General features: G+C 43.4%; 1 protein-coding gene across 2 annotated transcripts; it reads left to right on the plus strand.

The window, feature by feature from the left end:
• The first annotated feature begins 6999 nt into the window (after nucleotides 1-6999).
• Nucleotides 7000-13830, plus strand: LOC148049486 (serine protease FAM111A-like). Of its 2 annotated transcripts, none has more exons than XM_087714458.1 (3): nucleotides 7000-7271; nucleotides 8068-8129; nucleotides 10715-13830. In XM_087714458.1, the coding sequence occupies exons 2-3, from the start codon at nucleotides 8076-8078 to the stop codon at nucleotides 12617-12619; spliced, it is 1959 nt and encodes a 652-aa protein (XP_087570584.1). In that variant the 5' UTR covers nucleotides 7000-7271; nucleotides 8068-8075; the 3' UTR covers nucleotides 12620-13830. The 2 variants fall into 2 exon arrangements, with proteins under 2 accessions (XP_087570584.1, XP_087570578.1); XM_087714452.1 differs by having other exon boundaries at nucleotides 7001-7271; nucleotides 8065-8129; nucleotides 10715-13829.
• Nucleotides 13831-14184: the final 354 nt, after the last annotated feature.

The raw sequence follows: 14184 nt of genomic DNA on the forward strand, positions 1-14184 counted from the left end.
GAAGAGAAGAACGAAAGCCTTTTGTAACCAACTGATACACTTTCTACAGCGTGTAAAGAAGGAAGATTTTATGTGTTGTGTTTGTTTTGAAAATTAAAAATAAAAGAAAGTATTTTTTAAAAAAGAATGTCCTGTCTTTAGTGGATACATGTGAATTCTTGGCAACTTTTGTACCCTCAGGAAGACTTTATCATAGATTATCGGTTGTTTTTGATGGAGTGACAGAACTGAGTCGGAGGTGGTCATTCATCCTCGCGATTCTTCCTTCTCTGCAGCTTTTGATATCACTTCCAGGAGTTGGGGCTTGGGGGGCATGTTTTCATGTTTCTACTCCATTAGTGTTGGTTTTGGGGAGAGATCAGTCCCTAGACCCCTCCTGTGTGGCTATGTTGCCCTATTGCTGTGATGGAGAACCTATTGCACGCGTGCCACCGGTGGCACGCAGAGGCATATTTGCTGGCATGCCAGCCATCAGCTCCAGTGCACCGGTCAGCTGATTTTCGGCCTTTTGAAGGGCTTGGGAAGGCTGTTTTTGCCCTCCCCAAGCTTCAGGAAAGCCTCCGGAGACTGGAGAAGGCGAAAAGCAGTTGGGCCTGTTTTTTGCCCTCCCCATGTTCCAGAGGCTTTCCTGAAGCCTGGGGAGGACAAAAAATGCCCCCAATGGGCCAACTGGAAATTTGGAAATGATCCGTTTCCAGCTTCCGAAGGGCCTCCGGGGGGAGGCTGTTTTCACCCTCCCCAGGCTTCAGGAAAGCCTCCGGAGGTTGGGGAGAATGAAAAGCAGGCCCAACAGGAACAAACTTCTGGTTGGCCTGTTGGGCCCATTTTTTGCCCTCTCCATGTTCTGGAGGCTTTCCTGAAGCCTGGGAAGGGCAAAAACTCCCCCCCCCGCCATGCTGGGGTGGGTGGGGTGCCTTGCATTGTGGGTGCATGCACAATTTTGGCATGCCTTTAAAAAAAGTATATCTAAACAAACAGTTGAGGAGTTTGCTCATTTTCTGTCAGACAAAATCGCTCAGATACGGACAGACCTAGTGTCCATTTGGACAGAACCAGCAGAGATGCCGGGGGTGGGTCTTGCTCAGACTTTCTGGACAGAGTTCCAGCTTGTCACCCCTGATGAAGTGGACAAGGCCATGAGAGCGATGAGTGCCTCCACCTGTTTACTGGATCCCTGCCCCTCCTGGCTGGTTTCAACCAGCAGGGAGGTAACACGAGGCTGGCTCCAGAGAATCACGAACGCCTCCTTGTTGGAGGGATCCTTTCCACGGCCTCTTAAGGAGGCGGTAGTGAGGCCCCTCCTCAAGAAGCCTTCTCTGGACCCAGCTATTTTAAAAAACTATCGTCCAGTCTCCAACCTCCCTTTCTTAGGGAAGGTTGTCGAGAAGGTAGTGGCCCTCCAACTCTGACGGACCTTGGATGAAGCAGATTATCTAGACCCTTTTCAGTCTGGTTTCGGCCTGGTTACTCCACTGAAACCGCTTTGGTCGCACTGACTGATGATCTGTGGTGGGCCAGGGACAGAGGACATTCCTCTGTCCTTGTGCTCCTTGACCTCTCAGCGGCCTTTGATACCATCGACCATGGTATCCTTCTGCAACGGCTGGAAGAGGTGGGAGTGGGAGGCACCGTTTTACGGTGGTTCTCCTCTTACCTCTCCGACAGGTCACAGTCGGTGTTGGTCGGAGGACAGAGGTCGACTCCTAGGCCCCTCAATTATGGGGTGCCGCAGGGGTCGGTCCTGTCCCCCCTCCTATTTAATATCTACATGAAGCCACTGGGCAAGATCATCCGCCGGCATGGGATTAAATACCAACAGTATGCGGACGATACTCAGCTGTATCTGTCCGCCCCGTGCCAACTCAGTGAAGCGATGGAAGTGATGTGCCAGTGCCTGGAAGCTGTTAGGGTCTGGATGGGAGTGAACAAACTCGCACTCAATCCTGACAAGACCGAATGGCTGTGGATGTTGCTCCCTAAGGACAGTCCATCTAGTCCATCCTTAACCCTGGGGGGGAGAAAAAATTGCCCCCCTCAGAGAGGGTTTGCAACTTGGGGGTCCTCCTGGACCCGCAGCTGACTTTAGAACACCACTTGTCGGCTGTGACCAGGGGGGGGGGGCTTTGCCCAGGTTCGCCTGGTGCCCCAGTTGCGGCCCTATTTGGACCGGGAGGCACTTCAGACAGTCACTCATGCCCTCGTCATCTCAAGACTGGATTACTGTAATGCGCTCTACCTGGGGCTGCCCCTGAAGAGTGTTCGGAGACTGCAATTAGTCCAGAATGCAGCCGCGCGAGCAATACTGGGTGTGCCAAGGTACACCCATATCACACCTATCCTCCGCGAGCTGCACTGGCTGCCCATTGGTCTCCGAGCACGATTCAAGGTGCTGGTTAGCACCTTTAAAGCCCTAAATGGCCTAGGACCTGGATACCTGCGAGACCGTCTTCTGCCACATACCTCCCTTAGACCAATAAGATCGCACAGAATGGACCTTCTCCGGGTGCCTTCAGCGGGACAATGCCGGCTGGCGACGCCTAGGAGTAGGGCCTTCTCTGTTGCCGTTCCGGCCCTATGGAATGAGCTGCCCCCAGAGATCCGGGCCCTGCCCACTCTCATGGTCTTTCGCAAAGCCATTAAAACCTGGCTTTTCTGGCAGGCCTGGGGCTGTTGACCCCTTGATGGAGGTCCAGCCTCCCTTTCGACTGGGTGTTTGTTGAGTTCCTTTTTTAACTTTGTTGTGTCCCATTGTTTTTAAAAATTCTTTTTAATTTTTTTTCGTTTCTGTAAACCGCCTGGAGTCCCTCGGGATTGGGCGGCATAGAAATTCAATAAATGAAATGAAATGAAGTTTAATTGTAGTCTTTTCAGTCAAGCAGCATCAGAGAGCTAATCACTACATGCCATCCAAACCTTGCCGGAAGAGAAAGTTTTATAAGGTGCTATGAAAACTCAATGGGTTGGGGCTATAGGGAACGCAGAGGCATCTACCTGTGTATATACACAGACAGAAATTAAGACGCTGTCTCTTAGAAGAGAGTATAAGAACTTCTTTAAATGAGGTTGAAAGAAACAAAGCAAAGTTATTTGGGCATGTAGAAATAATATCTGCTGTTTGTCAGCTGGGTTGAAGATGGCAATTGTAGTTCCTGGATTTTAAAAAGGAGATAATAAACCTCCCTACGACCAATTAGATCCCACAGATTAGGCCTCCTCCGGATTCCATCAGCTATCCAATGTCGACTGTCGACCACCCGGAGGATGGCCTTCTCTGTGGTTGCTCCGGCCCTCTGGAACGATCTCCCCGTGGAGATTCGGACCCTCACCACCCTTCAGGCTTTCCGCAAAGCTGTCAAGACCTGGCTGTTCCGGCAGGCCTGGGGCTGATGAGTTCCCAGCCCCACTCGAATTGTTGTGGCTGTTGAGAGCTTTTAATCTGTTTTCTGTATTTTGTTTTTTGTCTTGTCTGTTCTCTTTGTATTGTCCCCATTCCCTTTTGGTTTGTTAGCTGTCCTGACTCCCTTTGGGAATAGGGCGACATACAAGTTTAATAAACTGAACTGAAACTGAAACTAATTATTACAGGTCCAATATATATGCCTAGGATTCTTAATATGCATTACAGCACTGATATGATTTTGTGATTTTATGATATATTTGCAAGTTGAGTTTCAAAGGTTTTTTAAAAGACCTGGCTTCTACTTCATGATAATTCTTTAAAAGTTAAAGTCAAAGGCCCCAGATGGCTATTAGAAGGTACATTAATACAGCAAATTAGCACCTTCCCTTATTTAGAGGTAGCCTTCTCTAACCTGGATCTTAGTTTCATCTGCATTGTAAGAATTCATTTACTTCACACACATATGAATTTGCTATTAAAATTAGTGCACTACTAAATTACTGTTCTTTGGCCCTAATTATTGAGATGTATACAAGTAGTGCTCGACTTACAACTTTCATTTAGTGACTGTTCCAACTTACAACAGCACTGAAAAAGGCAATTATGACCATTTTTCAACTTAACAACTGTTGCAGCATCCCCATGGTCATATGATCAACATTCAGATGCTTGGCAACTAGCATGTATTTATGATGGTTACAGTGTCTCGTGATCATGTGATTATCTTTTGGGACCTTCGGCTAAGCAAAGTCAACGAGGAAGCCAAATTTGCTTAATTATTGTATTATACTAACTTAACAACTGCAGGGATTCATGTAACCACTGTGGCAAGAAAGGCAAGAAAGACATTTTCTTTTTTATTAGATTATTGGATTTTTTTATTGGGACTAATTCTACAGGTGTTATTTGTCATGGTACAAACAAATACAAACAGATTTAATTTTTATTTTGTTCCATACCACTTTAGGATCAGAAATAGATAATCCAATACTCAGCGTTGGGTATAGATATACAGGTGAGTCATTAGAAATTGTGAATATATGTATTTGAGTCATTAGAAATTGTCTACTATAGCACATGCTATATTGCCTATAAATAAATCGTATTTAAATGCAAGGACTTCTGAGTAAAGTTGAATGAGATTTTATTGTACATTTGCTTTTTAGACCTCCCTCGGTGAAATATTCATGCTGATAGATAGGTATTATTGAGGTCAAGCTTTAGCTGAGCAATTATTTGGTTCAGGTTGTCTAAAAAAATACTCAGAACTATCTTTATGTTGGCACTTGTGTTAATGCTTCCAGTGCTCTTTCAAAGCTCACCAGCTGTCTCTGATGGTGAGAAATAAACGGACAACATTGTTATAGAAAACTACCCTCTTCCAAAGATACTGTTCTCTCAAAGTCCTTGATGAGGTGGTGTTTCCAGCAAGTATTTTTTAATTCATCAGTCCTCGTACCATTCCAGAATAACAGTTGGAAGAGATCTTGGAGGTCTTCTAGTCCAACCCCCTGCTCAGGAAGAAACCCTATAAGATTTCAAAGAGTTGTCCAATCTCTTCTTAAAAACTTCCAGTCTTGGAGCACCCACAACTTCTGGAGGCAAATTGTTCCACTGATTGTTATACTGTAACTGTCAGGAAATTTCTTAGTTCCAGGTTGATTCTCTCCTTGATTAGTTTCCATCCATAGCTTAAAATGATATTCCAGTGAGAAAAAAATAAAGTAACTTTCCCATCAAAGAAAGAATATACTATTCCCCACAATCCAATCTATTGAAAGGGATTGAAGGGAATTATCTTCTTTCTTGGAAAAGCCTTTAACGGTGACCTTTTTAGTGTGCCATTGCTATGCCTCTTTCAGAAATTTTTATGAAGCTCTTCAGATGACACTACTATATAACAACTACCAGTATTTCTACTGTTTTTTCCCCTTCATTTCCTTACTTCAGTAAATTTATATAAGACCAGAATAGTGGCACAATTAGGAGGAGGCAAAAAAGAAAACACAGTGTAGAGACACCATAGATTTTCTAGATGTTCTGTTGGATTAGAAGGTCTCCAATGTCCTTCCAATTGTTATTCTGTACAGTATTCCGTGTTCTTGGAAAATGTGAATGTTTTATGGTTGCCTTTCTTATCTCACTGCTTCCCCTTTTCAAAAACACATATCATTCTTATCTTACGCTCCTGGGAAAGAGTGCTGAGGCAAAAAGAGACAATTGAATTCCTTATTCTGGAGTTAAAGGGGAGGGGGACATTGAAAGTTCCTGCCTTTTATTTTGAGAATGCGAAATTCCTACAGCAATAAGTAGGTGAGGAGGAAATATTTAACTTTCTTTGTTCTATGCAGAATAATTCTCATTGGAACATTTTGCACTTTCTCGGAAATTGAAATTGTCATCATCATCCTGGCTGGTTCGATCTGGCAGGGTTGGCACCAGGGGTGAAATTCCAAATTTTTAACTACCAGTTCTGTGGGGTGGCTTGGTGGGCGTGGCAGGGGAAGGATATTGCAAAACCTCCATTCCCACCCCACTCTGGGGCCAGTCTGAGGTGGTATTTGCTGGTTCTCTGAACTACTCAAATTTTCCACTACTGGTTCTCTAGAACCTGTCAGAACCTGAAGAATTTCACCCCTGGATGACACACTTTTAAATTTCTTTAGTTAAATCAGTGTTGCCCAACCTTGCAAATTTTAAGATGTGTGGACTTCAACTCCAAGAATTCCCCAGCCCACATACTGGCATCAGTCTAAGAAGAGGTGAGCCCTTCCCTGCATCTAAATACTTTGAACTGTAGTAGGGCTTTGCTGGCTTGGAATTTCTGGGAGTTTTAAGTCCACACACCTTAGATGCAAATTAGCAGAGTTCTAAGGGACCTTGCAGGTTATCTAGTCCAACCCCCCACCCAACAGATCCTACACCATTTTTGACAGATGGCAGTCCAGTCTCTTCTTGAAAGCTTCCAGTGATAAAGCTCCCACAACCTCTGAAGGCAAACGGTTCCACAGGTGGATTGTTCTCAGTCAGAAAATTTGTCCTTACTTCTAGGCTGAATCTCTCCTTGTTCAGTTTCCATCCATCATTCCTTGTCTGGCCTTCAGGTGTCTTGGAAAATAGTCTGACCCCTTCCTCTCTGTGGCAACTCTTTGAAAGGGGAGGGGGTTGGAGTAGATGACCTACAAGGTCTCTTCCAATTCTGTTTACCTGTATCTATATCTGGCTCTTCGCCCACATTTGGGCCAAGGTTAAGTGATTGCATTGGGGTGAACTCGGTTTTTTCCCCCGTCCCGGTCCCCATTTTTCACATAAGGGCTGGGACGCGAGCGGGGCTTAAATTCGTGATCTTTGAATCACGCCGACGACAGTCCTCCCATCCAGCCGCCGGTGGTCCTTTCCCGCTTTCCAGTGGGAGGGAAACGATCCCGATGCTATATCCCTGCCCGGGCTCGGCGACACTTTCCGTGGAGGCTGGAATCTACTTCTGCACCTCCCAGGGGATCGATCCAGAGTGCCCCAAGAGGCCATAATAAAATCCCAGGAATTTATCGGCACTTTCGTTTCTGGGCTGGCGGCTGCTTTCCATTTCCCGTCAACCAAAAGGAAAAGGGCGGGGACCGCTTTTCGAGTTCGCGCTTTTGCCGAGCTGAGTCCGTTATGGGCATCTTTCAAGGCCCGAATCACCGCCCCGGAAAAGAAGTTTGAGGAAGCAAATCACTTTGTCTAAGCCGTCCCCGCCTTTCGCACAGCCTGCGCCACAACTTGCGGAGTCGTTTCTCCCTTGTTTTGGGGGTCTTGGGAGGTTTGCTGAGGTCTCCCCGTTGTCATCGTCCCTTTCCAACCCTCGGCTGATAGAAAGCTCTCTGTAAAGGTAAAGAGTTATTGGATGTACTCGCGAACGCCAAAGGGTGGAGAAAATGATCGGGATCTCCTTTATTACAGTACTTTCTCTGCCGACAAGGGATACTACATGCCGCCCCTTCCGCGAATTTAATCTCATTTCACTCGGCGGGGACGCCAGAAACCATAGTTGGCTGATCCAGCACAGGCAACCCACAAGCTAGATATTTTGATCATGGTTTAGTGTGAGTTGCTGAGCTAATTTTGGTTTATTCAATAAACGGGGATAATAAGCGAAAAGCTTAGTACTCAAAGCAGCAAAAGTGCCCTAGCCTAGCTGAAAATGAGTAAGGGAGTGGGTTGAAAAAAAAGGTCAAAATAGCAGGAGAAATTCAGTACAGGTAGTCTTCAATTTACAACAGTTCATTTAGTGACTGTTCAAAGTTACAACATCCCTGAGAAAAGTGACTTAACAACCATTTTCCAACCATTGTAACATCCACATGTGGTCACATGATTTATATTGCGATGCTTGACAACTGTCTCACATTTATGACCGTTGGCAGTGTCCAGGAGTCACGTAATCCCCTTTTGTGATGTTCCTGACAAGCAGAGTCAGATTCAATTAACAATCATGTTATTAATTTAACAACTGCAGTGATTCACTTAGCAAATGTGGCAAGAAAATGGGGCAAAAGTCCCTTAACAAATATCTCACTTAATAACATACATTATAGGCGCCATTGTGATTGTAAGTCAAGGACTAGCTGTATAATCCTTTTGTTTGGGTTTTTACCTCTCTCCCCCTCCCCCCTTCACTTTAGCAGCAATAAGGATGGACCAGTTGAAAGATGATCCCATTGCTGGAACCAGTGATGAAAAGCCAAAGGTAGAGTTCTTGCTTATTCTGAACTGATTGCTGTTCTCATAGTCTGTGTGTGGTGAGGTGTGCTTTTCATGGACATGTCATGACATGCCTTTCGTTGCTCTCTTCTTGACTCCAAGCTTGTTGCTTAAACTTTATCATTCCTATTATATACACAACTGTGGGATCACAGCTGCCGATTCTTCGGCTGGGGTTGGCCTTCATTCACATCAAGTTCTTAGAGAACCTAGGATGCTCTAAAGTATCAGCATAGTAAATGTGTGGATCCAAGCAGCATAGGCCTCTTGTAAGTGACCAACGTTTTGCAGATTCTCTAAGTGCCATCAAAGTTTTTTTGGTATGGCATCCATTACTGGCTGTCCTTGACTTACAACCGCAGTTGAGTCCATAATTTCCATTGATAAGTGAGGCAGTCAAGTGAGTTGCTCCTCATTTTATGATCTTTTTTGCCACAGTTGTTAAATGCACCGTGTGGTGCTGAAGCAAATTTGACTTCTCCAAAAGTCTTTGCTTATTGGAAGTGGGCTGGGATGGCTACAAATGGCAAATCACATGACATCATCAATGAATGCCAGTTGCCAAGTGCCTGAATTTGGATCATGTGACCATGGAAATGCTGCAATTGTTGCAAGTGAAAAATGATCATATATAGCTTTTTCAGTGCTGTTGTAAATGAATGGTTGTACGTTGAGGACTGCCTCTCTTATTATTAGACACTCGGTCCAAAAAAAAGCAAAAAATACAAAACAATTCAGTCCAGATTCAAACAACCACAAGTGTAACAGGAGACCACAATGGGATCCTCATATATACATTAAGCCCATCCTTTGAACCATAGTGAGGTCCTGAGAGCTTTCCTGTATCCCAGCAGAGTAGGTGCTGTCCTTATCTCTGATGGGATGCGAGTTCAGAAGGTGGGGGACTGTTTCAGAAAGCCTTGGATTTCCTTGGATTTCCAAGATGGCAATGTTTAATAGAGAGGACCTAGTTGTTCTTCTTATATCCTGGGTGGGCAGCAAAAAATGGAGATAGGCAGTTCCTTAAGTAACTAGGCCCTGTGCCACTGATGGCTAACCTTTCTGTCCTCACGTGCCAAAAATCAGCTTGCCGACGGGAGGTGCCTGCACAGTGGAGCTCCGCTGGTGCGACGGCTCACGTTCCCACAGAGTGGGCTCCGCGTACCACCCTGGCACACGTGCCATAGGTTAATCATCACAGCCCTATGCCATACAGGCCTTTATTGGTGACAACCAGCACTTGAAAGGCAGCTGGAAACCACCTGGCAGCCAACGCAGCACACCTGGCAGCAGTGACACAGTGGTTAGAGTGAAAAGCATCCATTATTGCTTGTGCTGCTGCTGTTTGAACCAGCTGTAGTTTCCAAACTGTAACTTAGAGCAGCCCCAGGTAGAATACATTGCAAAGTCCAATTACGAGGTCATCAGGGCACGAGTAACCATTCGAAGGCCTCCGGTTGAGGAAGGAGCACGATTGATGTGCAAGTTGAACCTGTGAAATGGCACTCCTGCCATAGCTACCAGCTGCTGTCTCAGTACTAGCTGCCAATCCAGGAGTAATTAGTAATTAGTAATTTAATAGATTTGTATGCTGCCCAATCCCGTAGGACTCAGGGCGGCTTACAGAAACAAGATAAAAGTTAAAGAAATAGAAAGATAAACAATTAGGACCCTCAGGTTGTATTCCTCGGTGGCGCAGTGGTTAGAGTGCAGTTCTGAGGCTATTTCTGCTGTCTGCCGGCTCCCTGCAATTTGGCAGTTCAAATCCCACCAGGCTCAAGGTTGACCCAGCCTTCCATCTGTCTGAGGGGAGTAAAACGAAGACCCAGATAGTTGGGGGCAATATGCTGATTCTGTAAACTACTTAGAGAGGGCTGGAAAACACTGGAAAGCGGTATATAAGTCTAAGTGCCATTGCTATTCCAGTATCAAATGGGGAAGTATTACCCTAGCCAAGATGGACAATGAAAACTTCACCAACCTGGGTAGTGGGAGGGGGCTAAACAGCCACAGCCATGGCTGTAGCTGAACAGCCTCTAGACCTTGGGTCCAATCATACTCTAGTAATAGAAAGTTGGCTGAGTTTGAGTCTATTGTTTTTTGTTCTTAGTCTTTGAGGGCTGCTCCTCAAGTTCTCTGTAGAATACAGTTTGAAAATGCTGGTCCATCCCACAAGTAGCCACTGATCTGGCATTCTATCCAAATTCGGTAAAGAACAGGGCTGTCAAACTCCTGTCTCATGGGCCGGATGCATCACATGCTGGCCATGTCCATGTCTGGTTTAGCAAAGAGGAAAAAAGTCCTGATATTTCACCTGATGCTGCCATGACGACGGGAGTTTGACACCCCTGATATAGAACATCTAATTGTGTTGCTGCTGGCTAAGAGCGCCCTTCTAATTTGGCTTTCACCTGCTCCATAGGAAGAAACCCAAATCCCATACAAAATTTTGTTTCACATCTAACCCTGTTACTGTTAAGTTAAAGTGCTAGGCACTACATGGCCTTTTTACTGTTGTTTTAATGAAAAACAAAATAACCAAATGCATAATCAATTGTTCCCTTTTATTAGATCAAAGAAGAAGTTGACAATGAATATGAGTTTTTTGAAAAAAATCCAACAAGTTGCAAGGATGCAAATGAAGAAAAACGAACATTCCTGGTAACATTAAGTGGAGATGGGAGGAAACATGAAGTGAGAGGCAGACTTACCGACAGTCTGCTGAGTGCCCTCAAGTCTAGTACATATATTTGTGACCGGATGGAGAGAAATAAGGGGGTAGAATTCCACTTAATAGAGAAGAAAGAGTCTTTGAATGTCTGTGTCAATATGGGAATGCCTTTAAAGTATGTACCTGATCGCTCACAATTTGAATTGAAGTCCTACAAGGCAACTAATGACGTATGGTACCGCGATTATGATGATGTAAAAGGAGAATGTATAGTGTTCTATGTCCATAAAAGTGTTTCTAGAATGAAAAGCCTTAGAGCACAGAAACGTAGGTTAATCAAAAACTTCCACCTACTTAGAGAATATTGCATACTTTGTATCTGTGCCCCTATAGGAGAATCCATAAAAGATGCCCTGTGCAAAGATGGCCGCTTTCTGCCATTCCTGAAAGAAGAGAATTGGACACTGGATGATGGTGCAATAAGCAAAAATATCGATTTTCCAGTTGAGAGCTTATCAGACCAGGTTCATTATGAGATTGGGGTGGAGTCTAAGAAAGAGACCAGATATAGTGGTGATCTAAACAAGAAACAGAATGATTCAGATTTGGGGGAGAGACAGCTTGGTACTCTTGAAAAGCCAAAGCCACGGCCGGACTTTGAGGAGGGACAGCTCAATACTTCTAAAAGACAACAGAGAGAGCTGGATTGTGAGCAGAGACAGCTCAGTGCTTCTAAAAGACAAAAGCCAGATTGTGAGCAGAGACAGCTCAGTACTTCTAAAAGACAAAAGCTGCAGGACTTTGAATTGCGGGTCCTACACTTGTATCCTAAGCTGAAGGAAAAAAAAGAAAACATTGCCAAATTTTTGAGAGGTAAAACGAATCTTGAAGTTTATAAAAGAAACTTTGGCAAGGAGATGAATGACTCTCTTTCATGCAAGTTGGTTAGGATTCTTGCTAAAAATATGGATTCAGTTGGATATATAGGGAGAAAAATCTCAGGATTCTTTCGAGGGGTTGGAACTTGCTTCGTTCTCCATGGTAGATATATATTAACGTGTCACCATGTAATAAGGATGATAGTTGGAGAAGGAATTGAAGCAAAGGACTGGGGAAATAGAATCAAGCAGTTAGCCCGTGTAACTTTCTCTTATGAAGAACCTCATCGTATGGAAACATGGTTCTCATTGGAGAACTGGTTTGAAATAGCAGATGAGGATCTTGATTTTGCTGTGCTGAAATTGGAAGAAAATGGAAGTAATAGTCATCCTCCACCAGGACTGTTGCATTTAAATTCCCCACCACCACCAGATGGTCCCATTTTTATCATAGGTCACCCAAATGTAGGAGTCAAGTCTATGGATGTTTGTCTTGTTGTCAGTATACCTGAACGTGACAAGGCAATTGGGGATCATTTGCAGAAAGTTGAAGATTGCATCTGTGTGTGTGGTTACAGGCCAGAGAAATGCATCCATAGGTATAATCCAGAATATCTTGAGATAGATACAAGTAATCCTGACATTGTCACTTATGATACCTGTTTTTTCGAGGGGTCATCGGGTTCACCGGTGTTTAACAAACATGGGCAGCTTGTTGCTTTGCACGCTGCTGGACTTGCTTATGAAATGAAAGACAAAGACTGCAGCATAATTGAATGGGGCTATTCAATTGACTCAATTATTTTAAAAATTAAATCCACATTTAAATCTTGGCATGATGTTATAATTGCTCCTGATGCAAGGGAAGATAGCTCACACGTGGATGCATTTGTAAGTCAGGCAGGGGTGGAAATGGATTGCCATTAATATTATATTGTTAAAGTTCAGGCCACTTCTCCAAAAAATGAAATCGCTTGAGGGAAAGTTATCTGCAAAGGTTCTGCTTTCTTTGGATTTATAACAGTTTGTGACAGATACAGTACATTTATTTTCAAATATACAGGCTGAACATTGCTGCCACTCTACGCTGAATCTTTCAACCAATGCCTCAAAGTTTAGTGTCCATTGCATTTTTAGAACTCACGGTAACATACATTCTTTTGTAGTTGTCTATTTGTACTTCTGTTATGCAAACACTGTCTTGTATTATTTGGGAGAGTAGAAGAGTGGAACTAAAATGAGATCACAGTTAGTGGCTTACAACATTTTCTAGTATCATCCAGTCATTAATGTGGTGATGTAAAGGCTGTCCTTTTCACTGTTGTTTTGGCAGAACAATGGTTTGGTGATTATAAAAGATACTAGAAAGGTATGTTCCTCACTGCTGAGTCAGGGCATTATCCACCCATCCTTGAATTGGGAGAAAATTGAATTGCCATCTTATTTTATTTCCTGCCTTTGCTTTCAGTCACAGTCAGTTGCTTGCCTTCTCTTCAAGGTAACAGTCTTAGATTTTACAGTGTTGAAGCTGCAGTTTGACGGTGTTTGAATAAGGGAAGAAATGCAGCTAAGGATGACTTCAACCTTACCCTACTTGTGAGTAAAGGACAGAGACTGAGAAAAAGGCTATTTCAAGAAAGAAGAAGATGATGATGCCAGGACATGGTGCCATAATTAGATGCAATTAGGAAAAGATCCAAAGTTACCAGTAAGGCTGCTTAAGACCTTCAGGGGAAAAAACAGAAAAAACAGCTGTGACAGTTTGGAATCTGGAAAGTGGGCAGTGTAAACAATCTATATAATAGTAATATGTCCTTATGGTATCTCCTATCACATTCTATTATTACAATTCAAGATTATGATAATTGTATCCATTGATAGGACACGTCCCAGATTTTATAAAATTGTTTATCATCTTATTCTCTAATTTCAAATGTCAATTTACTCATTTCAGAACATTCCATTGTTTTTCGAATAACTTCCTCCTGCGTTGGTATTTTCTCATTTTTCCATTTTTTTGCAAATACAATTCTAGCTGCTGTTAAGATATTTACAATAAAATATTTCAAGTCTTTATTGTATGTATCTGGTATGATACCCAATAAAAAAAGTCTGGTTTAAAGTCTGCATTTCTGTGTCATTTTCTCAAACCACATGTGGATTTTAGTCCAATACCTTTTAGCTTCTATACAAGTCCACCACATGTGGTAATATGATCCCGGTATCTGATGACATTTCCAACATTTTTCCAATTTATTATTGGACATTCTTACTATTCTCGTTGGGGGTAGGTGCCACCTGTAAACCATACAAATTCCTTTATAAGCTGTTGACGTTGTCATTTTATAATTTTGAGACCACAATTTCTCCCATTTCTCTAGTTCAATTCCATGTCCAAAATTTTTTCCCCAAGCTATCAGGTTCTTTAACTTGTTCTTCTTTAAGTTTAACCTCTAGTAAATGTCCATATAGTTTTTTAATTACTTTTTCAT

This window comes from Thamnophis sirtalis, unplaced genomic scaffold (assembly GCF_051295495.1).
Source record: "Thamnophis sirtalis isolate CommonGarterSnake01/CBP01778 unplaced genomic scaffold, rThaSir2_p1.2 scaffold_1, whole genome shotgun sequence".
Taxonomy (NCBI): Eukaryota; Metazoa; Chordata; class Lepidosauria; order Squamata; family Natricidae; genus Thamnophis; species Thamnophis sirtalis.